General features: G+C 42.6%; 1 protein-coding gene across 1 annotated transcript in view; it reads right to left on the minus strand.

The window, feature by feature from the left end:
- The window catches only part of ZSWIM5 (zinc finger SWIM-type containing 5), a 156,956-nt gene extending 130,351 nt beyond the window's left edge, over positions 1 to 26,605 (minus strand). The window contains exon 1 of the mRNA XM_077333941.1: positions 25,769 to 26,605. Coding sequence (XP_077190056.1) covers positions 25,769 to 26,447 — 679 coding nt within the window. The 5' untranslated portion in view covers positions 26,448 to 26,605. The remainder of the gene's footprint in view (positions 1 to 25,768) is intronic.
- Positions 26,606 to 27,942: the final 1,337 nt, after the last annotated feature.

Below are 27,942 nucleotides of genomic sequence, written 5' to 3' on the forward strand. Positions count from 1 at the left end.
CAACCTACTCACCTGAACTGCTTTCCTAACTCCACTCCTGATGTTATTCAATAAATGTTTGGACTGCTTCCAAACTGTGTCTTGGTTTAATTAGGTTTTACAGATAGGGATCTTTGCTTACCTCTGCTCATGAGGAATGTCAGCTACCTTCAGCTTATTCATACTGAGATGGGACTGTCAGGGACCTCCAATCTCTGTACAGTTATGTGCTAGCAAGGTTGGGGCAGGCTGCTCCTGACTCTCACTGCTGGTGTAATAAACCACGCAGGTTGCATGTTGGGGGCAGAGACAGAGAACAAAGGATGCTGGAATGAATAGCAGGAGAGAGCAGTAAAGAATTTAATGCATCCAGTGGAAGGACAGAAAGATGTTAGACAAAACCACTGGACTCAAGGGCAGCCAATCAGCATAAATGATTCAGCCTGACAGCACAATTATCACCAATATCTACCACTCCTCCCAGACCTCTCTGGAACAGGATTTGAACTGTGTCTTTGTAGCATGCTAAGTATGTGCTACTCCCTGCATTTTTCCTGCCTGGCATGTATCACTGGTTTTGACATCCAGGCCAATAAAGGATTATAAATGACTATAAATGCTCTGTGTCATAATTTTTTCATGTGTAGTTAACAGCATGTCCAGCAATGCATGAAGCAAAGATTCTAGTCCCGCTTGATGTGGCTTCTAATTTGGCGAGCTGGGTTTGATTCCCCACTCCTCCACATGCAGCCAGCTGCGTAACCCTGGGTTAGTCACAGTTCTCTCAGAGCTCTCTCAGCCTCACCTACTCACAGGGTGTCTCTTGTGAGGAGAGGAAGGGAATGTGATTGTAAGCTGCTTTAAGACTGTAAGCTGCTTCATGTAGTGAAAATGGAAACTAGAGTATAAAAACCAACTCTACTTCTTGTCCTGTGTTGCTGCTGACTAGTTGGTTGACAGAGTACTTTGTTTGTTTCCAGTTCCCCCCATCTGGTGAGATTCAGAACGCAACTTCCTGTTTCCCATGTGAGTGCTCCTCCCCAATGAGCTATTAGGGAGATGACACAAATGTCTTCAGTGAATGTGCAGTTGAGTGTTGTCTTGTTGCTGCACTAGCCTATGTGTCCCCTTGTCTTTAATTGCAGTTAGTTACTCCCCCTCATGAACATGAGTTTCCAACCTGGTAGAAGCTAGGAGATTTCCGTGGGTGTTTCTTCTGCCAAGTGAGATGTGGAAAAATTTAAATAACATGGTTGGAATGTTCATATGGCTGGAGCATTCATGCCACCTTCCTGGTTTGCAAGTGTGTCCACAGGAGGAAATTTGGACATATCTGCGGAGATCCTAGGAAAATGACAGGCTGAAAATGACAGGCCAGTACTGAATACAATAGAGGGTGCTATGTTGCCTTTGTTCTTTCCCTTGTTCTGGGGTGGGGGGCAGGGTGATATCACGGAGGCATGCTGGCATTGATATGTATTGGTTGGCTGTCTCCATACATTGCTTAGAGAGCGGCATCTGCATGCCACTCCATATCCGGAAACATGAACTGTGCTGTGGGTGCAGGGTGGATACACAACATTAATTATAAGATATCTTTTTAACAATTTTAACCAGACTTTTATACCAGAAAAAAACCTACCAAATGCTTAGGAATGCAAATTCCCCAAGCAGAACAATCAGATCATGGTGAAGCTTCATGTGAAAATATTTTAGCAAAAAGCAAAGAAAAAAGGCACTACCACCAACTCATTTTTAAAAGATCAGTATCTGATGGATCTTGGGAACACTGTCAAGAAGAAGATATGGCCTCTAGAGTATTTACTAGGAAAGTACAATGGCAACAGCAGCATTATAAACTCCTCAGTAATATGTATGCTGCTCGCACACAACCTAATCATGGAAAGTAACCAGACACAAAACTGTTCAGTGTCTCAACAGATCCATGTTATCTTCTCTTCATTTTCCAAGATGAATTTTTTTAAGGAAACTAATTGCTTTCCTAGCCTTTTATCTGGGTCAGCACAACCACAATCCCTCAGACCAATGCACTGTCTCCCCTATTGGATATTGTCAAGGCACATTAGGACCAGGATAAGACAAAGAGGATCAAGTGTGCCATCTTTGCAGGCCGTCTGTCAACAGTTAATCTGCTATAGATAATTTCTACACTTTAGTCACCTGAAACCTTCCAAGGCATTAAGACTATCTGGCAAAATAGAAAACATTCTTACTGGTTGTGATACCAAGATTTACACACACACACCTCTGTATGAAGCCAGAACAATTCCTTCAGTTGCCATTCAGATCTAGTTTATCTAATTTACATACATATTCATAAACTCCATGTATTTAATTAAATTCCTCAGTCCCTAGAGTGTCTTCCCAAACAATAGTAATTTATCTTACACTGATAAGAGGGGCCTTGGATATATTCTACTTCGTAGCTAACAGCAGTATTTTTTTTATGAAAAACATTAAGTAGATTCAAACAGAGACTCTTTTTAAAAGAATACTTATCAAGATTAAGCATTTACTGTTGTTGTTGCCGTTTTTTCAAGTTTTATGGTTAAATGTCTTTTGCTTTCCTAACAGTACAAAATTCACATATCCGGTAACCCCTGCTTATTTCAGTTATGCTTGCACAGTAACGAAATTCAGTGGTTTGTGTCCTTAATGCCTATACTGCTGCCAAAGTGTCTTCCCTTCCAAATACAAAAAAAAATCCCTAAAATGCATTTCATTTGTACTTAAAAGGGGCATCACAAATGCCAAAGGGAATCCCTTTATCTACCAGCAGTAATGAAATTACTATGCCTCTTTTTAAAACTGCATCAGTGGCCAGGTCTACATCCCTTCACGTATTACATTTGACTAATAATTATTAGCAGGATGAATTTTCTGCATACAAAAACAGAAACATTTTAAAAGGACAAAATGTGATACCGTCTGTGGCACAAACCTGGGTCTGAGGCAGGGAATCCTATTGTGTAACATCTTCTGTTAAACTTATCAAGTCACATCTTTTTTCATATACATCTACCCTCCTCCTGCCACCTAGCTCTGTGATTTACATAGCTACAAAATGTCATCAAAGGCCACACTGTGCTTTGTTGCTGCCAATAGCAGCAATGGAGCACACTGGCATGCCCTGTCTGACTGAGAACCTGACAGATCATACAAGCTCCACAGTGCCTTCTCACTGCAAGCAAAAACGAGAACAGGCATTCAACAAGCAGGCCTATTCTTGCCCCTTCTTCACACTTCCATTCATTTATCAAGAAATTAAAGCTTTAATCATTAATACATAGCGACATAACATCAACTCTCTTAAAGTGTTCAGGAAGTGACGTAAGGCCTTAAACAGGCCTTTTTTTAACAGGTTCTAACAGTATTTTAAGAATGTTAATGTTTTCAATGTGTCAGGTTTCTGGAGGTCCGATTTCCTAACTGTAAAATACTTTGAGCAGCAAGAGAGAAATATAAGAAACGAAGAAATGTAAGACCTATTGTCCAACTGCAGCTCCTTTCCTGACTGATGGATCATCCCAAGAGAATTCTAAACCCCTACTGCTCAAAGCACATTTCCATTACTTTGTGAGAATATCTGAGGATGCTCAAGCCCATCAACATTCAGGCCGTAGCCATGAAGGGTCTAGAAGGGCCGGTGTCCCTCCTAAATTTGCTCTGCCCACTCAGCACCCACCCACTAGCCATGTAATTGTGGCAGTGATGAGCAAACGGAGGCTGTAGAAGTTGGTGGTTGAAGTGATAGGGCTGTCCAGATAAGGTGTAGCATGGTGGTAGTGCAGGTGCAACACAGGTGCCAATGAGTGTAGACATGCAGTGGGTAGTGGGCACCCTCTATGGGCTCTGCTGCTGCAAGGAGTTGTTGCTACTGCCACCAGGCACCTTTTTCATGGGAGGAGGAAGAAGTGGCTGGGGCAGCCATGGCACTTGCTGCTGCCCAAACATCATGGACATCATCTGAGTTCCTGTGCCTTAGTCTGGCTCACACTTCGCATGCCCACCACCTTAGAGGGGGTCACTTTCCTGGTTCTGGGTGGGAATTAGCAGCAAGGCTCGTGTGCCCTTTTGGGGGGAGGGAGGGAAGGAGGGAGGGAGGAGAGGGCCTTGTGCCCTGGGGACAGAGAAGGGGAGGAGGAGTGTGCCAGGTGAGGAAGAGCCGGCATCCAGCAGCTGACCACACATGCTCAGGCCACAGCCCCTTTTTAAAAATTGCTCCACCCAGCAAAAGATTTCTGGCTATAGGACTGTCAGCAATACAGATTAGGATGGAAGAAGTCTGGATTTCTCCTCCCTGTATATAGACACACTAAGTGGTACGCATTATTCCAAACCACGAAATTAACCACCCATTGCCAGTTTGCATCTGATGCTTCCTTAACAGGTGATTCGTACACTACATTTTAGATGTATTCTTTTGAAACATACATCTAAAAATGTAACATGCAATTAAGACAAACATATGTCTGCAAGCTCATGTATCATACTTGTACACTCATCAGAAACCAACACTGATCATAGCTTCCTGTCTAGTACCTGGAATTGTTGCCAAGTGATATTTATCCCATTTATATCCCTCCTTCCCATCATGGAATTTAAGGTGTTATACAAGCAGTCGCCTGTTCAGATAATGAACAGGCACAAGCTGGCTCAGATTTAGCAAGATTTCTATACCACGTGCTATTTCACAGTTGACATAACAGTACCATTATCTGTAATTTAATGAAAATGTAAGAGTGGCCTTCATAGTACTTTTATTTGTGCATCCTTGTGTAACATCAAGACTGCATACAATATAATCTGCAGACGATAAGAGCAGTGAATGTCCCAGAGGAGGGGGGAACAGGAGGGGGAAAGACATTTCTCAAAGGGAGCTTCTGTGGACTTTCCCCCAATTTTCCCAATGAAAACATTGTTTAGAACTCTTACCAAAATATTTATGTAAAATGAGTTAAATACTTTTCCAGACAAGGTTCTACTCAAAATATATTGTGTGAAAACCTGATGATTTTTTGTTTCCATTTTTCCAATTAAATTTTAGCAAATATTATTAGGGGGAAGGGACTCCTACGGAATGTTAATGTATTTCTTTTGGAATTTTTTTGGGGGAGGGGCTGTGATTCACTGGCAGAGTATCTGCTTGGCATTAAGAAGGTTCCAGATTCAATCCCTTGCATATCAAGTTAAAAAAATATGAAAGATCTCTCCCGGAGACCCTGGAAGCTATTGCTGGTTTGCATAGACCAGCCTTTCTCAATGTTCTTACGACTGAGAAATCCTGGGAACATTCTTCAGGCTTTGAGGAACCCCAGAAGAGGCACAATTGTGCAGAATATAGTTGGGAATCATAGCTGTGTACACACTCATCTAGAGTCCCTCCCCTTCCCAACCCCTCCAGGCCCATCACTGGCCACTTTGGAAGAAGGGTAAGTTGACATAACCACATATGGTCAATATCACCCATTAAATATTTAACAAATTTTAAAATATATATTAAAAATTAATTAATGCCCACCCATTCTGGAAACCCTTCCAGGGCCATCAAGAAATCCCAGGGTTCCTTAAAACCCTGGTTGAGAAAGCCTGGAGTAGATAATACAGATTTTGATGGACCAAGAGTCTGATCCAATATAAAGCAGCTCCAAGATGTATGAGGAAAGGTTGGGGGAGCTTGGTCTGTTTAGCCTGGAGAGGAGACGACTGAGTGGGGATCTGATAGCCATCAAGTATTTAAAAGGGTGCAGTATAGAGCAGTGGTCCCCAACCTTTTTCCGGCTGGGGACCGGTGGGGCAACTGCCCCGCCCGCGCAGCGCGCATGCGTGGCCACAGCCAGGCCGCACATGCGCACATGCGCACATGCGCGGCCAAAATCGTGCATGAGCGGCACTTTCACACGTGCACAATTTTGTTTGTGCATCGCGCATGTGTGCATGTGCGGCCCGGCCGCGCATGCGTGATGCGCGGCGCGGCCCTGATTCCCTCTCCCCGCCTCCCGCAGTAAGAAGCTTCCTGGGCCGCAAGCTTGTGGCCCGGGGAAGTTTTTTGCTGCGGGGGGGCGGGGAGAGGGAACCGCGGCCCAGCACCCTGGCCTTCGCAGCCCGCCACCGGGCCGCGGACCGCAGGTTGGGGACCACTGGTATAGAGGATGGAGCAAAGTTGTTCTCTCTTGCCCCGGAGGAACGGACCAGAACCAATGGGATTAATTCAAAAGAAATTCCGTCTAAACATCAGGAAGAAGTTCCTGACACTTAGAGCGGTTTCTCAGTGGAACAGGCTTCTTCAGGAGGAGATGGGTTCTCCATCTTTGGAAATGTTTAAACAGAGGCCGGATAGCCATCTGACGGAGAGGCTAATCCTGTGAAGTTTCAAGGGGGTGGCAGGTTACGGTGGATGAGTGATAGGGTTGTGAGTGTCCTGCATAGTGCAAGGGGTTGGACTAAATGACCCAGGAAGTCCCTTCCAACTCTATGATTCTATGTGTGTTTAATTAAATATTTTTTATGACAAGGTAAGCAAAATTTGAAGAGGTTTTAATTAGTTAAAATACATAGCATAAAAACGTGCAAGAACTTTTGGAGGAAATATTTTATCAAAATTTTTAGAACATACATAGGATGAACTGTATAAAACCATTCAAGTATGAATGTTCTTTTTTATGCTAAGCTTCTTTTGCTTGCAGGGCTTCTACTCTAAGAGCACAGAAGCACTCTCTTTGTATGTGTGTCTGTGTTAAGTGCCATCAAACCACTTTTGACTTATTATGATGACCCTTTTAATTAATGACCTCCACAATTTCATATGATTAACAGCTTTGCTCAGGTCATGCAAACTGAAGGTCATGACTTCCTTGATTGAGTCAATCCATCCCATCAGACTGCACCTAGAGTACAGTGTGCAGTTCTGAAGGCCTCACTTCAAAAAGAATGTAGGCAAAATTGAGCGAGTGCAGAGGAGAGCATAAAGGACGATCTAGGGCCTGGGGACCAAGCCCTTTGAGGAAAAGCTGAGGGTCTTGGGAATGTTCAGCCTGGATAAGAGGAGGCTGAGAGGGGACATGATTGCTCTCTTTAAGTATCTGAAAGATTGTCACTTAAGACGAGGGCAGGCACCAGCTAATGTTGGCAACAGGGAACAGAACCCTCTATAATGGGTTTAAACTACATTTAAAATGGCACTGACTACATATCAGGGAGGCAAATTCGCAATCATAATAGTTCAGCAGTGGAATAGGCTGTCTAATGAGGTGGTGAGCTCCCCCACACTGAGAGTCTTCAAGCAGCAGCTGGATAGATAACTTAGCATGGTTGCTTTAGGCTGATCTTGCATTGAGCAGGAAGTTGGACTAAGTGGCCTGTATGCCCCTTCTGACTGAGGGCCATTTCGCACGGCTTCAAAATAGCACAATGGTTGCTAATTGGAAACGCTACTAATTTGCCATAACCCACGACGTCGTAGACAATCTGCAACAATCCTGAAACCGACCCGCAAAAAGCGCTTCGTTGTAGCGCTTTCAGGGGAATCCAGAAAAGTGGATTCACCCTCCGGATAGCGATACACTCCTGCAACCAATCTGCGACAATAGCGCTAAAGACCTGTGCGTTACCATTGTTGCAGGTTCTTCAAAGTCCCTCCTCCCGAGCCTTTCCTCCAAACTTCCGGCGAAGCGATCGCCATTTTTTTTTCTCCGAGCGAGCGGGGATAAACGCACCAGCGAGCCTCTTTCTGTTTAGAGGCTTCCCTGGCTTCAGTCCTTCACCTTTAGTCACTAAGCACAAACCACATAAAAGCCCGTTTGCTGAAATAAAGTCCCTTTATTTTTTACACATTAATTCAGCCGAAAATCGGGCCCGTGAGAGGGGGGGGGGATTTTTTTTTTATCACTCGGGGCAGCGTGCCAACGATCATATAATCAAACGACAGCTCACATTAGGCAGCTGGATGGGTCTCTCCGTTGCAACGAATCTACCTAGATTCGTTGCTATGGGTCTGTTTTTTTTTTTTTTTAAACCTTTCTTAAAGGGAAAGGGGCTGTTTGGGAGCATGCTAACGGCTGCCCATTGGCTGCTTGACGGCCAGGGGCGGGACGAGCTTGGCAATAGCGCTTCCTTTCTAGCGATTTCTGCCGAGACCGGAAGCCTGTGGGAAACGCTAAAAAACGCAACTGATTCCACTACAAAGGCAGGTATGCATAACGACGAATTCCACTATTTTAAATGGCGATTTTTCATTCCGCAAACAATTTGCAACAAAGATCCCCGTGCGAAAAGGCCCTGATTCTATTATTCCTCTTTTCCAGCTGCGTTTAACTTTTCCCAGCATTATTCTCTTTTCTGGGGATTCTTATCTTCTCAGAATGTGACCAAAGTACAACAGTTTAGTCACTTTTGCTTCTAAGGAGAGGTCAGGCTTCAATTGATCTAGAATCCATTTATTTGTCCGTTGGTCGTCCATTACATCCGTAAAACTCTCTCCCCCCACACACAAATCAACAGCCTGCGGAGACATGCCCTGAAAACATCAGAAGGATCCATAAACTCTCCCTTCCATCAAAGGAGTGGGTATTGTAGCAAGCAAAAATACCTAAAGAATATTTTGGACGTTTTTTGTGTTACTTTCCCACTCTCTAATCTTGGCTCAAGTTCTGGAGTTTGTTATGGAGTTTGCTAGCTGTACTACGTGGAAATCACAAACTTAACTATTTAGCTCAAGTAGATATACTATATTATTAATGTTGGCATCAGATTTATTTATTTACTACATTTAGTATATTTCTGGTCATCTTTCTTCACCTAAACTTGAGGTAGATTACACAGTGAAAAGCAATGTAATCTACACAGTTTAAATCAATGCAATCAGTAGATTGAAATACTTAATAAACAATGTAATAGGACTAGGATTACAAAAATCACAAAGCATAGAATGTAAACCATGTTCCGATAAATAATTAGCTATACACTGGAGTCCCCAACCTTTTCAAGCCTGGAAACAATCCAGCACTGGGTAGTGGGCACAACCACAAAATGGCTGCAGAAGGTGGCAGGTTTATACACTCACAGGAAGCCCAAGTGCAGGGGAGAAAAGGGTAATTTTAAAAGTATACTGAGAAAAAGAAATGAGAAAAAATAAAATTAACATTGTGGCAGTCAAAGGTTAACTGTGAATATGCACACTATATAGTACATACAAGGCAATTTTTATGCATTGTTTTTATATTCTTATATGAATATAATGGAACGAAAATATGCACTATGAAGTGCAACAGAAGGCATATAATATTTGCCCTGTGTTTTTTATTTTTAAATATATGTAAGTAGGGGGCCAATCTGAACATGTTCAAGTGCACTTTAAGGAGCAACACAGCAACAAGAACAAAAGTGATGTTGTTTATAGAAGGGAGATTCAGTACTCAAAATTTTCCGTGTGACTTCAAAGGTGCCTGTCACCATGGTACAGCAAGAATTCTCAACACTGCCTTTTCAGTCTGGGGTCATATAGGAACATTTATTTGATTGTTTCTCCTTCTCCCCCTCCCCCTCCCCCACCTAATTCTTTTACACTGGCTACTAAACTCCAGGGCACAGTGCATTATTTAAGAAACCATACGAATCTTAAACTATTTTGACAGGCAATAACCCACTTCATTTAAAAAATACGTAAATGTTTTTGAACGTATTCATTTATCACTGACAGTAAAAGGGGCAGGCAAAAGTTCTAGCATTCAGTGCAAAAGAGTAAAGATTCACCTCCTGAATTTACTGTCTGCTGTCATACTGTTCAAATACATCTCAGTATTCAATCATCATTATTATTAATACATTTATGTCTTCTTGTATCCTAGTGTTGAGACAGAAGTGTAACCTCCTTGGAAGGCTGACATACAAATATGCTCAATGAGGGTAGCACATTAAAAGTTCTATTAGTTATGAAACTTCAAATTTGTGTTTTTTAAATTTCATTAATAAAAGCTGGATATTGTTACCAAAAAAGGGACATGTAATAGCACAATAATTTAAGTAATTGAAGCCCTCAGATTTTAAAAAAACCTCACCCAGCCACTGTAATATTATATTAGCCAACTTCTATTAGCTCCCTATCAAGGATATTATCAAACTTAAGGAGATCAAAAAAACCCAGAAGTCAAAGCTGTTTGTATTCTGTGAAAATTACTTAACAGAGCTAGTTATGTATCTAGATCAGGTTTTCTCAACCAGGGTTTCTTGATGGCCCTAGAACGGTTTCTTGAATGAGTGAGGGTTAATTAAATGTTTATGTTTTTTAAATTTGTTAAACATTTATCACATGATATGACCATATATGGTCACGTCGACTCCCCAATCACCAATGATGGTCCTGGAAGGGGTGGGGTGAGGAGGAGCTCCAGGTGGGCATGTACACAGTTATGCTTCCCAAACATATTCTGCACTATCATGGCACTTCTGGGGTTTCTTGAAGCCTGAAGAAAGTTGAGAAAGGCTGATGTAAATGTATAGAATGCTATGGAAGGGCTGCCTGCTCTAGGTATAACAGCAGCAATAATCCCAGAGACAGTGGTACTCACTCCAAAGTCACATCTGCATTTATCACCAACCAATTGAGCCACATAACCTCTCTTTCTGTGCATCACCCCACCAAACACACATATCCAATACAACTATTGACAGTCAATATTTAACTACAAATATGACCAAGTAAAATTTTATTGCAACAAACCTAAATCCCATTCATTTATTCAAACATTCAAACATTTAAAGCAATAAAAATACAGTTACAATTATAAAATGAAATTAAGAGCAAATAAACACACAAACCAGAAACTAAAATTACAAGATGAGCAAGAGGCGGAATATGAGTAACGTGTTCTTGAAAAGCCACCAGTAATATGAGGCATAGCCCTGTATGTTCCTTCTCCCTACCTGCAGCACATGTACACACACTAGGTTTGCCAACCCCCAAGTGGTAGCTGGAGACCTCCTGGGACTACAACTGATCTCCAAACAATATAAATAAGTTCACCTGGAGAAAGTACATGTTTTGGAGAGTGGATTTATTCTACAGCTTCATACCACATTGAAGTCCCTCCCCTCTCCAAATTCTGCCCTCTCCTCAGGCTCCACCCCCAAAATCTCTAGGTATTTCCCAAACCAGAGCTGGTACACACTCATATGCATGAGTGCATGAAGCTGTTGCAAGGAATAGGAGGCTTAAGTGCATCACTCATATTCTCATCCAGTCTGCCCCGTTAATTTGAGGATCCTAATTGCCAGATCAAGTGGAGGAAAGAGAGTAGAACAGGAGCCACATATAGGCCTTCTGTTTCCAGGAACTGCATGATGTACTGGCCATTCGTGTATTACTAGAAGAAAACAGGTGTCTATTATTCCTCGTTGAGATTCCTCCATGCCCACAGTGGACTGGATTGAGCCTTCTATTTTTTACTTCATTAGGCTTCAAAGCCTGCCTCCCCACCAATTCCCCCTCCCCACCAATTCCCCTGCTTCCCTGCAGGCCTCAGAGCAGGGCTGCCACATTGGGGACATGGTGGGCCTGCTCCCAGGCCTGCAGGGAAGCCTTCCCCAGCCAGCGGCCCCCTCCCCGGCGATTCCCTGGCTTCCCTGCGGGCCTCGGAGCAGGGCCGCTGCACTGGGGACACGGCGGGCCTCAGAGCAGGGCTGCAAGGAAGCCTCCCCCGGCTGGCCGCCTACCTGCCTGGTCCCCAGGCCACAGCGAACTCCAGGCAGTTGGGTAATGGGCCAATCGGATGGCTCCTCACACGACTGACTGGAATTCTTAGCCCCGTATCCTGGACTCAGCCCGCCCACCCTTAACCAATTATGTATACCGCTACCCGAGTGGTTTACAGATTCTGAACTCCAGGTGTTAATTTCCTCAAGATTTGAGATTTGATGATTCACAGAGCAGACTCAGGAATGCAACAGAAAGGAAGCAGAACTTGAAATATGACAGAGAAATGAATAGTCTTAAAAGACACAAAAGAGCACTTCCTGGATCTTTTATTTAGCAAAGACTATCAACAACCTTTCAAATAAATCTAGAGTGTATAAATTTTATTTACTTAAATTAAAGCTCAGAGCCTCAGGAAACCAAATTCTATAAGCGATACACAGTGCCAAACAAATACTGCATATGACGAATTAGAGATAAGCAAGGTAACATACTCTCTCTCTAAAAGGCTTTGACACTATTCGTTTTTGGGGTTTTCATATCCTGTACAGAAACTTGACTAGTTTGAAAATGTGCTGACGGTACCTGCGAAACTTATCCAATATGTAAAAATTCAGAACCAAATATGCAAACTGAGGGCTCAGTTCAGTCTACTATGTGTATAGGGTCTATAACAGAAGGATCCCAAAGGGAAGTAACATGGAAATATGTACCCTAAAGAATTCTTGGGATTAGTAATAGAGTCATGGCATTAACCCCATGTGGAAAAGATTATATATAGCTGCTATACAATTACTATTCAAAATGGGTGCTGTTCTTCTAAACAATAGCACATGTGTGTCCTTAAAAAAAAACTCTGGCACTTGTAGAAGGGGATGTACCCAGAGATACAACTGTAAGGTGCTTTTTGTTAGGTCAGAAAAAGGAGCAGCATTTAAATTGTCAGCTCTGGCATGTATCTGACAGATTAATCATATATAGTCTCCTAAACCAAAGTCCATTGAACGTTCTCCCAGCCTATCAGCCACGTAAAAGCTCTGCCTTGTGCAGCTTTGCTGACAACAACGTTTTCTTTTTCAAACAGCTTAGCTTATTCTTCTACAAGATAAAAGGTCATATAGAATTTTATTTTATAGAACCCTTGGTAATATAAAGTAATTCAAAACAAATGCAGTTATAAGAAAATGCTGTGACATGAAGGAGGTCAGATTTTCCTATATCTTTACAGTGCAAATTTCACTTAATACACTACAGATATTGAATAAGTGATTTTAGCATACTCTCTTGGGACAACTAGCAATATACCAGCAATGCTAAATAAAAATCATGGACCTTCTGCAGTTTCCTGCAGAAGTTTAGTTTAAAGATAAGAAAAGCTTAAATGTTTCCAGGCAACATGCACCAAGGGTTTGCTATGCCTAATTATACAAAATGAAGGGAGAGGACAACCATGCTTATTTATATATTAATTTAATTTAATTGATTGATAATTTATTATTTAATTCATTTACAGATCACCTCTCTGGACTCAAAACAAAAACAACAGGAATCACCACTTTTCTAAATGTACTTCTCAGTTCTGTTGCATTTGTTCCCTCTCTAAGAAGGAAAATATACTCTTGATTTGTTTCCATATTTATCTTATGTGAGGGAGTTAGATTTTATGTAGCATATAAGATACATAATTTGGAAGTGATGGTTGAGAGGGAGGTATCCACCCAAACTAGAAAAGCTCATCCAGACCAAGCTCTCACTCTGCTAACTCCTGTTCTCTCCTCCCTACCCCCCAATTCATTGCCTAGCCATTTAACTAAACAGAATCAGGTGGAGCAAACCACAGAGGGGAAAAAGCTTCCCTCCCAAATGAGCCAATAGTCTAAAGAGTTCCACCCAACCTCTTCTATTTAAGCACATTGGGGCATTTTTATTCCCTTTAGTAGCAAGAAATTTGATCTGCGGATGTCATCAGCTGTGTGTGGATTAATACAGCTGCTCGGGCTCCATGGGGGCAGATGAGAACCCAAGCACAAATGAGAACCCAAGCACCTTTTTCGCCTTTGGCTTCTATTTTACAATGAAAGCAACCGGGAAAATGTTAGCATACTTCACATTCTGGCATGTTAAAAGATAACACTGCCCACACTGCACAACAAACTGAAGTGTATATTATTGTTCCAGGTCTCTCTCAAAATGAGACTCCCTTAAAATGAGACTGCAACTGAAATAGTTGAGATAAACTCAGCACCTTAAAAAAAATGAAAATGTAAATGCAAGACAATCCCCAATTAGATTATCATAACTCTCGAGCATATTTGTGTAGCTCTTCTGCTTAGCAGCCATGAATTATTTTATTTTAAAAGCCTGCTCCGCATGATGCAACTTCTCTCTGTTCAATGTTCATCACTGCCTAGGGATCTGATGCATTTCCAAACGCATTTATGGCATCTCGCTTCAAAAAGAAATGAGGTCTGCCATCAAATAAAGTAGGTGTATAAGATGTTCATTACACATATGTGGGTTAAAACATAAAATATCTTCCCCACTGTATAGGTACAGATCAGTAGGGTCAGCCCTGGCTCCACTTGGAAGGCTGACCTCTAAGGAATATTAGGGTCATGACATGAGCAGGCAATGGCAAAGAACATTCAAACATAGGATCTCCTGGCTATATTACACACAAATATTACATACATGCCATATGATTAAAAATCATACTAATACATGATATAAGTTTTAAAGGAAGGTGCTTTTGTTTTATTTTTTGGACTGATGATTAGTTAGGGTTAGCTCAGTGCTGAATCATATTTGTCCTCCCACACTCGCTCAAAAATGGGCACCAGACATTATCAACCTGTCAACATAAACATTCACAAGGTTTCTAATTATTGAGAAGAAAGGTGTCAGCCACAGTCCTTCACCTCAGTAGTCTCCAACCTCCGGTCCAGAGACCGGGACCAGTCCGTGGATCAGTCGGTACCGGGCCACAGCTTCTCCTCTGGCCTTCTAAAGAGTAGTCAGGGCTGATCTCCTCTAAGACTGACAGGTTTGTTTGTATACATGTAATCATATACATTTATTTAATTTATTTATTTGCATTATTTGGAAGAATTGTTTTAATGCTCCACTTTTCATTACCTGAAGGAGTCTCTGAGATTCCACACGGAGACTAATCCCTGATGCCACATGACATCAGCCAGTCCCTGTCCCAGGCCTGGCCCACTTTAAGGTCTTCGCTGCCCAGCGGGAAGGGAAAGCAGAAATATTCACTTTTTCACCATGGGTGCCATCAGTGGCCATGACAGGCCCAGTTCCTCTCTGCCTATGGTGTCCTGGCAGGGACACAAAATGCCTCATTCTCAACACTTTGCGGTGCTGTGAGGTCAAGTGGGCCATTTTTTTCCTTGCACAAAAGTGGGATTGAGGAATCCCACCTTCATGCTAAAGACCCCCCAACACCACCACCATCCCTGCACGCAGCGAAACCTTTCCATCCCAGCTGTGTCTGTGGGGACGCAGAAATCCAAGGCAGATGGGGGTCTGCTGCCAAAATCAGTCCCCCATGGGGACGCAGTAAGTGGCAGAGCATGCTGCTCCATCACAACTCGCCAGCAGTGGCCCACATCGGCCACTACAGTGCAGAATCGGAGTCAAAGTGGCTTACCATGGCCTTCACTTCCTCTGCCCACAACAGACATCCTGTTAATACGTGAGGCTGAGAGAGCACTGAAAGAACTGTGACTAGCCCAAGGTCACCCAACTGGCTGCATGCGGAGGAGTGGGGAATTAAACCCAACTCTCCGGATTAGATGCTGCCACTTTGAACCAGTACACCAAACTGGATTTTTGCCTTTCTCAAATGGACTCAAGGAAGACTATACATAGTGCGGCTGGGTCATGCATGCGCATTTGCGCCATGCGCAGCCGCAATCGCACATGTGCCACACTCCCGTGCATGCATGCATATGCAGGAGTGCCACGCATGCACATTTGCGGCCACACATGGTACAAACATGGTACAAACAAAATGCGGAGGCAGGGAGCCGCGTCCCGGTGCCAGGGCCTTCGCGGTTGGGGACCACCGCATTAGGATATTAGAAGACTAGAACCACCAGAAAGAACAGGAACATAGCATAAGTCTTAACAATGACATGCTAAGCAGTACAGAAATTATATAATAGGATCCTTCTTACAATACATTATGTAAAGCAGTAAATACCAAAAAGTCCCAATAATTTGTCCAAGTAAGTTTGTGAAAAGAGTTGGTTCTTATAAGCCACTTTCTTCTACCCGAAGGAATCTCAAAGCAGCTTACAATCGCCTTCCGTTTCCTCCCCCCACAACAGACACCCTGTGAGGTAGGTGAGGCTGAGAGAGCCCTAATATCACTGCTCAGTCAGAACAGCTTTATCAGTGCTGTGGTGAGCCCAAGGTCACCCAGCTGGCTGCATGTGGGGGGAGCATGGAATAAAACCTGGCTCACCAGATTGGAAGTCCGCACTCCTAGCCACTACACCAAGGTGGCTTAGCATTAAATTTCATCGTCCCATCCCTAAAGCTGTACCCCTGAAATAAGGGGCAAGGTTCTGGCTCACTGACAGAATACTTTGAATATAGAAAGTTCCAGGTTCAATCCCTGGCATATCCAGCTAAAAAGGCCCACACAGTAGGTGATATGAGATCCTGGAGTTTTGTCAGAGTAGCCAATAGTGATTTAGATAGGCCAGTGACCTGACTCAATATAAGGCAGTTTCAGAGACAAGGAATTGAGGGGGTCTCTAATGTGAGCAATCACGAGAATCCCATATTTTAAAAGTTGATACAAGTAGATAAAAGTTGATATAGGAATTTGTTATATAGCAATTTCTGTTAACTTTAGAATCTTGAAAATAATTGATTTAAAAGGAGATTTTAGTCTATATAATATTTTATTACCTAGACTGGTGATAGAAACTTCTTTTCTTGTTTTGACAGGAAGTATCAAGCCAGCTGACTGGAGAGATGGGAACAGGCTATGCACACACGCCTCTATTGGGGATGATAATTGGGGGTGTATGTGCTTGCTCTCTGCACTATGCAAGTTAACCAAGTTTTCTGGATATTCTTTATATGCATTAAAAAAATATTTTAAGTAATTTTTTTTTTCATTCTCCTTCCTAAGGCAATACACCAAATTTCTGCCAGGTTTGTTTGCATATTCAAATTTTAGTTTTGTCTAACATGCTTTTCAATTCTAACATGTCCGATCAGTTTTTTAATTGTCTGATCTCTGCTAGCATGTTCTTATTGTGATTTTTTTCGTGTTCTTTTTCCAATCTTTGGGTGTTCCCTACTATTATCTTGGTTTGTTCTGATTTTTTTTTGGGGGGGTGGGGGTGGCAACAGCTGCTAAAAGATTCCTCTAATAAAAGCTTTGTTTGCTTCCCAAATTGTAGCCGAGGACATTCCTTCTGTATTATTCATTTTAAAAACATTCTTCCAATTTTTTTACAATTGCTTACTATATTATTTTGTAGTAAAAGTGCAACAATTAGTTGCCATCTTCTTCTTAACTTCTACTGCCAAACTATTTCTATGGGATTATGATCCGCAAATAACTTTGGCTGAATCTCTGCTTTTACTAGATTTTATTGTTGAGTTTTCTGGATATTCAAGTGCCAGGTAACAAAGCTTTTACTGTACTTAGTGAGTGAATTGCCTTACCATCATTTGATGTTCTAGCACTATGGCTGGCCACTCGTCTATGGAGAACGTTCTAGCACTAAATGTCCTATAAGACCTTTTCCAACTCTATATGAGAATTTGTGCACCAGAACAAAGAGACAGTCGAGGAGACAGAATGTTATGTATTTACTTGAATTCACTGCCCAAATTGTGGCTGCAGATCTCAACCCAAAACAACTGAGAAATTATATTAAACAATTTCTGATTACAGACATTTTGCTTGCCAACTTGAGGAAAATACAGTGCTATAGTAGGTTAAGGTAGGTCCAGCTGTGTTGGTCTGAAGTAGCAGAACCGAATGTGAGTGCCATTGTAAGTAGCCTTAGAATATTAGCTGATTTTACAAAGCCAACAAGACAATAGATAATCTCTAGAAATTGCTGAATTTAGAACACTACGAGTCCTTTCAAATACTCAGGGTTAAACAGGTCCCACCCTACTGGGGTGAAAAGAAAACATTACAAATAAATTTATCCAGGTGCCCTTATTTCATTTGGTACAACTGTGCTGGAATAATACTTAATACTAGAGTTTGGCAAATCCTCCCTGCTCAGTAACTATGAATTTAAATAACTATCAAATAACAAGGCTACGCAAATAAATATATCTTTAAGAAGAGTTCCTTGTTAGAATCTAATCCAATAAGCTTCACCAAGTTCAAGGAGTATTATTCCAAGTAAGTGTGTCTTCAATTAATATTGTATGTTAGCTATTTGCAATATGAGCACAGCTGTAATATTTTCTGAAGTATATTTTCAATATTGCTCTGGTTGTCCAGCCTCAAAGTCTATATAGATACATATAATTGGACTTTCTATAACATGGGGAGACTGTTGCCGTAAAACTGTTTATGTCTCCATTAAAAAGATGTTAAAGATCAGGCAATGTTCTGAAGAGGGGAACCACACTATGTTCAATGTTTAAAAATATTTTAAAGTGAGACTTGAGGCCTTGGAGAGCTGCTGCCAGTCTTAGCAGTCCATGCTGACCTTGATGGACCAAGAGTCTGATTTAGTATAAGGCAACATCAAGTGCATTGAAGTGAAGAAATCATGGAAGCCAGCAGTCATGAAATCTTTGAAGCCAGCAAGTAGCCTTGCTCTATTTTCCCTTTTAATAATCAAGTACATTCAAAACAGCTGAGAACTGATCAGCAATCAGTGGGACGCTCCAGTGATACCATGAAATACAGCCAAGATGAATCCACCATATCCATACACACAAATGTTGTGAATGATTCAATAATTATTGAATAAATATTAATCTCCGTTCTGGGATTAGGATTTCTTTCTGATTTAGTCTGATGCTAATCAAAATATTGCAGAAACAGCTAGAATATACCCCGCAGCAGGATTGGGGGGGAGAGGGGAGGCTGAATTCAGATATCATAATAAACTGCAGTTACTTGCAACATCTGAACCGAGAACCCAATAAACTTATGGGAACACTAAAATGGCATTATCACCATTTGTAGCTGGTTTGTTAACCACCACTTGTACTAACTTAGGTTTGCTTTTCTACCCATATTCAGAAATCCCAGTTTGTCCATTAGTGCCATCCCCCCATCTGGACTCACAGTCAGCGGCATACAACATCCGGCAAACAGCCACTGAAGAGGCAGTAAGCAATTGCTGGTGCTTTCTCCAGCCACACACATCCCTCCTTCTGCTTCATGCCTTTGCCCATGCCCATCAATCTGATAGCAAGGCCTCAAAAGGATCACCATACAGCACTCTCCAAGAGTAAATTTAAAAAGCAGAAGAACAAAGGAATTTGGCTAATAGATTTTCAGGCAGTTTGGTAATAGACATCAGGTGAATAAAAAAAAATCATTCTGCATACCTAGAGTCTAATGGTATTGAGAAGTGACGTTTGTAACTTGCATAGAGAGACGGAACTTTTCATTACATGTTACCCCTCATGTGAATGACCCAAGTATGATCATGCATTTCCTCCCAAGTTTTATTTCTATTTCAATGAGAGAGAGAAAGTTTAGGAAATGTGGTGGAAAAAAAACAGATAGGAAAAGAGAAGAGGAGACTGAAAGTTGCAAACAATAACTGCAGGCAAAACTGAAATGTGGCAGCTATTGGCTTTTGGCAAGAGTACCAAGATATCCAAGTATGCTTAGCTATATCTGAGGGGCCTAGAAACTGATCAATAGCAAGTGACCGGTCTGTGCAGGAACTCTGGATAGAATGGGAGCAGGGTTGACTGAGAGGCAGGAAAAGAAGCAGAGTTCAACATTTGAGTCAACTGGCAGAAGCAGAATAATTACAGCTTATATACAAACTGTGATTTGTTATTCATATCTGGTAGACTAAAAAGGATTTATGCGACAAATTTCAGTTTACACAAACCATTGTCAGTTTACACAAACCATACCAAGTCTTGCAGTTGTGAAGTTCTGGGCCTCTGGTTTTCAAGTAAACACGTGTACAGAGAACGTCAAACAGAAATCCATTCAATTCCTTGTGTCTAGGCAGATAATTCTGCAGAGCAAAAATTATGTTGCCTCTATGTCCAAAGTTTTAGACTATGTTTCTAGGCTCTATTTAGATGCAAATCAATATGTTAATTTACTGTAATAACAACCAATTAACCTGCAATGTTGCTCAGGAAATGTTCAAATTACGAAACAGATAATTAATTTAAATCAATAATGTAAATAGGCCTTTTTCTTGTTGATTTAAATAACTGATTTAAATAATTATTTAAATCAATGCACCCAAGTGGAAAACATAGCTATAGCTATATCCATGGACAGTTCTGAGTCCCAAAGCTATAATTTCCTTGCAGTTATGTCTTCATGGATAATCATGGGAGATTATGTGGAGAAAGTAAACCCTATAATACAATATGGTAAAACTAGAAGTACTGCATTTAAATTTAGTCTGAAGACAGGTACTACTGTTCAGAGAAGTGAAAGCAGTTTAAAGAGACATGATGTTTTGTTGTATATGCATTATTTATTTTTATCTACTATGGTTCCTAGTCAAAAATACTACAAGTTTGTAAAACAAGCAAACTCTCTCCTGTCTGAGAATGCAGTTCAGCAATAAGAAACCATTAAACGCATTTACCACCTTATGTGCTATAGTGAGATGCTGCATTAGGCTACCTGAAACATCAACAGAATTAAAACAAGAGTCCTTTTATCCTGCGAGGAAGCCTTGTCCAACTGGTCTATCCCGAAAGGCCTAACAAGTACTGAATTCACAGCTGATTTATTAATTATTATTATTATATTTTGTTTACTGAATGTATACCCTGCCTTTCTACCCAATGGGGCCCCAAGCACCTTACATCATTCTTCTCTCCTCCAATTTATCCTTACAAGAGCTCTGTGATGTTAGGCTGACAGTGCATGATGAATCTAAGGTCACTCAGCAAGTTTCTAAACCATGCTGACTCTCCACGTATTATGGTCCCTACACAGGCTTTGCAGACACTCTAGGTATCCACCATAACTCTAGGCATCCACCATTACATAGTCTACGCAAGTAATGCACATTTCAGGGAGTTGCTGGCATAGGAATTCTCCATGCAAGACATGGGATCCAAAAGCTAAATTGCTATACAGATGTTGTTTATGTGGTATTTGCAACATATGACTTAATCCACCTTTCTGTGCCACTTCATACAAGACATCCCATGCTATGGGCGGCAGTCAATCTGGTATTTTAATTGTTGAAGAAGCATATTTAAACCTCCCCAGGTCTACAGACATGGTTAAACCCTGGACATTTTTTTGGCAATTAAAGCAAGCAAGCAAAGATTATTACACTTTGACTTGAACAACCAAACTGCCTCCTACATCCAGTCCTCCCTTGCCCATTCCTCATTTTCATACAGCTATCCTCCATGGATCTTATTGTTCACATAACCTATGATCTCCCTCATGCCCACCTGGATAATGGCCATGGAATCCACCAACCAATTAGGCCTACATTCACTTTTCCCAGAAGAGGGACATACACACCCCTCGCTGAAGAATCCCATTAACTTTTGAGTCGCCTACTTGGGGACAACAAAACACTTTACACAGATGTATCTAATACTCCCTAGACAACTTTTTTTTTTAAAGCAGCTTTGGCAATTTGCAGTTAGGAGCACAGAAATGATGGGGGAGCTTAACTTTTATCCTCTCCCCACCATTTTTCTATTCCAAACTGGCTTCTCATAACCACTTTTCCTCTCACAGTCCCAATCTATATATGCCTTTGCAGGTCAAGGACACCTGCATTTTTTAAAAGGCTACAGAGGGAGTATAACACACAAACGTATGCAACATTTATACTAGCCCTGAGAAGAACAAAATTTGGATGAGGGCATGACAGTTTAATATCTAATTCAAGGGCTCCTAGATATAATGAAATCTAGGAAAGGTAATTCTGTACTTACCTGTAATTACAAAGGCTGGATGTTAGTTATGAACTGCTTGAGAAGGTATGGTTGTTGCATGTTTTAAAATATTTTTTAAATGTTGCATTATAAATTAAACAGAAGCTCAATTTGTATATGCTTACTGCTTACTGACTTTCACCATATCTGTTAAAATGACAATGAACAATATAAAAAATATCCCCCTAATTGCAGAGCTATTCAAAAGAGGTAGTAGAGGACAAATGAAACAATCATAGTTCCAAATATTGTTTGCCTTGATCACTCTATCAGAAAGCAACACCTCTGCTATTCTGTCAACTTCCCCTTAAAGCAGCCTTTTATGTGCTTCACAATACGCTTTACAAAGAATTTAATTTGTTCTCTCTGCCATAAGACATGTATCTAAATTAAAGCTTTAATAGTGTGCAATTTTATGTTAAGCTTTAATAACATGTTATTAAAAATAGATGTAGAATTTTTGCTAAAACAAGACATCATTTTTATATTTTTAAAATTAGCTTTATATACTATTTATTGACTCCCATGATTGCATAGTCACAATCAAATATGATGACTCAAAGACAAACATCAAATTAGAAGTGCAGACTAGGGAAACTATAAGAAATGCTAAATGACAGTTTGCTTCCAAAATCTATCAACAATATTTCCTCACGGTAAAAAAATAACTTAGCGCCATCTATTAAAAGGTTTGTATCCTTTGGGGGATTCCAGCAGACATTGCAACTGTATGTTTCATTCTAAGCCTTAAAATTCTCCATGACTTTAAACTTTGGTCAGGTGTCTAGTCATTTTTATCCAGTCATCACCACTCAAGACTGACCATGCATTATCATGTACATATTATTTATTTTAAAAACAAAAGATGTATCCAACAGCTTTCATAAAATTGAAAAATCAATTTAATGGCTCTAGTGAGAACTGTGTTAAGCTGTGTTTACGTTTTACTAGGCATGAATGAATTATTAGCATACACTGAAGTGGAGTACAAATTTAACCCAATTAATTTCTATAGTATTCTCCCCAAAATGCTGTTTTTTTAAATTTCCAGCAGATACTTCACTCTTGAAAACAATATTAGTTCACATGCTTTTACTACATATGAAGAAAGTCTTGATTGCATAGTAGGGTACTTTCCTCTTTAAACATAAAGACCTTCATACATCCCAGCATCAAAAGTTCCGATTTCAATGCAAATACTTCCCAAGACTAACAATTCTCTTTGTGGTTAGGCTTACACTACCTTTTATTTTAATGAACATGGTTACCAGTACAGATATAGAAAGCATTATGCCCACCATTTGCATGTGATAAGCATTCATCACTTCAGATAATTTTGTTTTATTTAAATTTTCTTTCAGCTTTTCTCTAGAAAGGTCTTACAGTATTATGCAAATACATCAACTCCTTTCCCTATCAAATCAGCAGCTTTTCATCTCATTCCCAAGCCCTGTTATGAATGTATAGCTTGCAAACTTTAAAAGAGTAAGGAAGGGCATCAATGGAAGTTGACAGTCTCTGTCTTGACTGCAGAACTTGGCATTCCAACATAGATATGGTTCGTACATCAAACAAAAAGACACACATTCTAATACTGTTGGCCTCTTTTTAAAAATGAAAACTGAACAAATACTGGTTTTCAGCTCAGTTTTGCACTTATAATAACATGGTACCTGACAAAATCAGGAGTTAGGTTTTTAACTGCAAGCCCAGGACACAGTTTTCAGCTATTTATGATATGAAAGCACTATGCTATGAAAAAGACATTAGTGTAAGGTGACCAGATTGTCCCACTTTTGGAGGGACATTTTGGGGTACCTGGCAAATTGTACTTATGTTCAAATTAAAATATATATATTACAATACTATTTTTGCATTCCATGAATTCTATGAAACTTTTTGTTGTTCCATATAGAACGAATTTTTAATCAAGAACCCCCCCCGCCAGTCAATGGAGTCCCGCTTTAAAATCTGGTCACCTTACATTAGTGTAATACTATACAAGTGGCAAGCTAATTTCACTGCATTAATATTGCAGTTTTGCAAATGTACTGCTCTCCTTCGTTCACTACCCTAAAATTCACCTTGGTCATTTATAAAACCTCTACTTTCCCTGAAATATTTTAAGAATAAGCATCTTTAGAGAAAAGACTCTCCAACTGCTACAAAGTATATTCTTGACTTCTAAACTCCTAATGTACAAATGAGATTTATTATTTTAAAATAGTAGAAGTGAAACACCTCCTGGCTTCAGTCCTAATATCTCCAGTTAAAACATCTATGTCATTGAGTCACAAATGTCATCATCAACAACATTTATTATGATCAAAAGATTGGCCTAATTTCAAAATTTGCTAATTTAAGAAAAGGCTTCATTACAATAAATATTCAGAGATTCTTTAAACTTTTTCTCTTTATAACATTATTTTACAACATCCTTTCAATTTTAAGTTAAACAATGGAACCTACTTTGTTACCTTAAAGTAGGCATGAAAAGCTATTAATCTATCTAAAATTAATAAATTTTGGGGGAAATTGGGTATGGTTAAAATAATAAAGTGTAAATATTTAAGGAGTATTTGGACTGTGAAAAAATGGAAGTATGAAGAATCTAAAATTTTAATTCTCAGCTTGTAACATTACTTTGCTCTATACCTCTCCATTTTTTCCATTTGGAAGAAAAACATTAATATTTAAAATACACTCCATCATGCATTAAAATGTTTTTGAGGCCTCCTCCACCCCACAAAAAAAAACCCTCGCCATTGATGGTAATAAGCCTCAGCACAACATGCATTTGCATTTCACCTTTGCAAAACAAATTGTACTACCAATGTCAGTTTAATGAGAATGCTCATTTCATTTACCTCCACTAACAATGTGAACAAGATTATTCCATGCAATATGCAAAAAGCAGATTTCAGGGATTTACTGTGGAAGAAAAATGCCCTTTGTCACTCACTCAAAAGTCCCCTGATATAGGTAGTAATAATAATGAACAGTGTGTTTAATGTCAATAAAGTCAAGGACTTTATTCCAGGAGCATCAAGAAAGAGCTATACATGAGATACACTTGAAATGGAGTGCCACAATAATACTCCCTTCCTTTAAAAGAATCCCATGTGTTCAGTCAGTGACATTAACAAGCATTTTGGAAGAAGGCAATGTTCCTTTCCATTTTAAAAGCAACCAGTATGGTGTTCCAAAGGCAAACAGCAAGTATAGGACAGGGGGTCATAACCCAGTTTTCTCTACAGGCATCTTGTTCCCCTGTTATGCCTTCTTAACCTCATCCAGCTTTTTGACTACTCCAGTATCACTAGAGGGAAATGAGGGGATTTGCAAGCAGGTGATGCTATGGAAGGCATTTTCTTGGAGATTTATTATGTTCCAACTGAGCCTCTCGAAACTGGCAGCTGCCTAATCCTTTTGCAAACTACACCCCAATATCTCCTCCCACCCATTACCAACGGCCTCATTTACAAAGAAAATTGCGGCGATAAAAGCTGGTTCCTTCCCATCCCACTACGAAATACAGCTTGCATTTGTGAAAAGGGACGCCCTGGCATTCCCTCCCCCACACCCACCGCCGCGCTCGGGGAGGAGAGAGAAATCCTGTCAAATAACAAGCAGACCAGACAAAAGGCTGCGATTGTTTGGAAGCGGGGAGATCTTCAGGGTCTTAAAGCACAGCAGCCGCAGCCACAGCCGAGCTCGGGACTGGGACGGGAGGGGAGGGAGGCAGGGCGAGGGAAGGAAAAGCGGAGCCGGCGGGGAAGGTGCCAGCCGGGGAAAGCGAGGGCGGCGGAATCTGACAGGCGGAGGGGGACGCAGGGCAGAGGGGGCGACCCTGGCCCCTGGGCAAGGAAGCGGCACGGAGGCAAGGACAGGCTCGCCGGGGGGGGGGGGGGGCAGCAGAGGCTCGGAAGGGGCGGTCTGGCGGGCGCTACTCACCCACTTGGAGCACGTTGTCCACGGCGCCCGTCTCCAGCAGGCGGATGCCTCGGCGGAAGGGCAGCCCCTCGGTGACGGCGGCGCCGGTCGGGGCGCCCGCGGCCGGCAGAGGGGCAGTGCCGGGCGCGCCCGAGGGGGCGGCGGCCCCGGGGACGACAGGGCTGTCTTCTCCGCCGGCCCCCAGGCCCGTCCCGGTGCCCACGGCGGCCCCGCTGGCTCCGCCGCCAGCCCCGCCGCCGCTACCGCCGCCGCGCCCGGGCTGGAAACTGGAGTACATGCAGATCTGGCGCTCACTGCGGGGGAAGCTCCAGTAGACGATGCGGCGCTGCACGGGCTCCGGGATGCGCTGGAAGCGGCCCTCCACCCGCTCGAAGGCCCAGCTGCCCGCCACCCGCTTGGCCGCGGCGTCCAGCAGCGACTCGGGCTGCAGCAAGGGCAGATGCGTCCCCTCCGGCCCGCAGCCGGCGGCCGGGCCCGGCCCGCCCGGAGGGCAGCACCCCCTCGCCCCAACGCCGCCGCCGCCCCCGTCCTCGGCCACCGCCGTCCCGACGGGTCCCCCCGGGCCGCCCCCCGAGCGGGGCAGCGCCGCCACCCGCGAGCACAGGCGCTTGGGGCCCGTGGAGCCCGCGGACGGCAGCGGCGGCCGCAGCAGCTCCTCTCCCTCGCCTCCCTCCGCCATGGCTGCGTCCGACCCACTGAGCCCCAGCCCGTGACTGCTTGCCTGCCTGCCTGCCTGCCTGCGAGCCGCCGCGGAGCGGAGGGGGGCGGCTGGGGGAGGAGACTGCGGCGGCGAAGGGGGGAAGAGCGGACGGGCACCGCGCTGCGGGCAGCCGCCCCTCGGCCCGGGAGGGGTCACGTGGAGCCTTCAATTGAGGGAGCCCCTCACGTGCGGGACGTCGAGCCCCACGGAGGCCGATGCTTAATTTCTGTCAACTATCGTTGACTTTTCGTCGTCGGTCTTTCTTTGATTGAGCCCCCACAAACGTTGTGCTTCTGAGAGGGAAATGAGTTGGTCCCCCCCCCCCCCAAGGGAGGAGGCCACTGAGTGGACTGCCGAGTCAGCAAAATGCAGCGGATTCACTTTCCACACAGGGTTCTGCTTCGGAATGTGATTTCAGTTCCTTCTAGGGCCAAGTCCTGAAATTGGAGAAGTCATAATAAGGAGAAGAGCTTCTAAACACGCACAGAACGGCTTTCTCTGTCACCCACAGCTTGTCTTCTGGCTATGTGGGGAGATTTGGGGTTGGGGTTTCCAGGGAGCCTCTCTTTTGAGAAATTGAACACTGGAAGCCAGCAGTGGCAGTTGCTTTGCTTGCCAGGTCAGATGACATCGCATATAATTAATTCTCTTGTGTTTCTCACAGCCCTAAAATATAAAGGTCTGTGTAGAAAACAACCATCCAAAACCCCAGAGGAAACAGAAATGCATAAACTGTTCTCAACCGGTACAATGTACCCATAGGGCTCAGAAGTGGTTTAAGGATTTGCAAGGTCCGAGAGCACCAGAGCCGGTTTAGGGATTTGTGCTGAGTACAATTGCAACAGGAGCAGCCAGACTGGGGGCCTAAGGGCCCTAACAGTGGAAAGGGGGGTTACTCCTTAAAGAGAGAAAAGCGGGGAGGAGAGAGGCTACAGCCCTGATCCATGGGGCGGGAGGCACTGTGCGGGGGCCCTGGAAATGCTATATGGATAAACCAGCCCTGGTAAGACTATGTTTGCGGTCTTATGACAGTGGAGTGGAGGTTAAACCTGGGATTTACTGCTTGCCATGCCGGTGCTCCAACTCCTGAGTCATAATCTCACCCACCCTGTAGCTCTGTAGAACCTCACACAGAGGACAAGCACAACTTCTAGCAACCAGGGTAAAAAGGTAAAGGTATCCCCAGTGCAAGCACCGAGTCATGTCTGACCCTTGGGGTGACGCCCTCCAGCGTTTTCATGGCAGACTCAATACGGGGTGGTTTGCCAGTGCCTTCCCCAGTCATTACCGTTTACCCCCCAGCAAGCTGGGTACTCATTTTACCCACCTCGGAAGGATGGAAGGCTGAGTCAACCTTGAGCCGGCTGCTGGGATCGAACTCCCAGCCTCATGGGCAAAGCTTTCAGATGGCTGCCTTACCACACTGCGCCACAAGAGGCTCTAGCAACCAGGGTAAGCCAAGCCTAATTTTGCT

This window comes from Paroedura picta, chromosome 4, assembly GCF_049243985.1.
Source record: "Paroedura picta isolate Pp20150507F chromosome 4, Ppicta_v3.0, whole genome shotgun sequence".
In the NCBI taxonomy this organism is placed as follows: Eukaryota; Metazoa; Chordata; class Lepidosauria; order Squamata; family Gekkonidae; genus Paroedura; species Paroedura picta.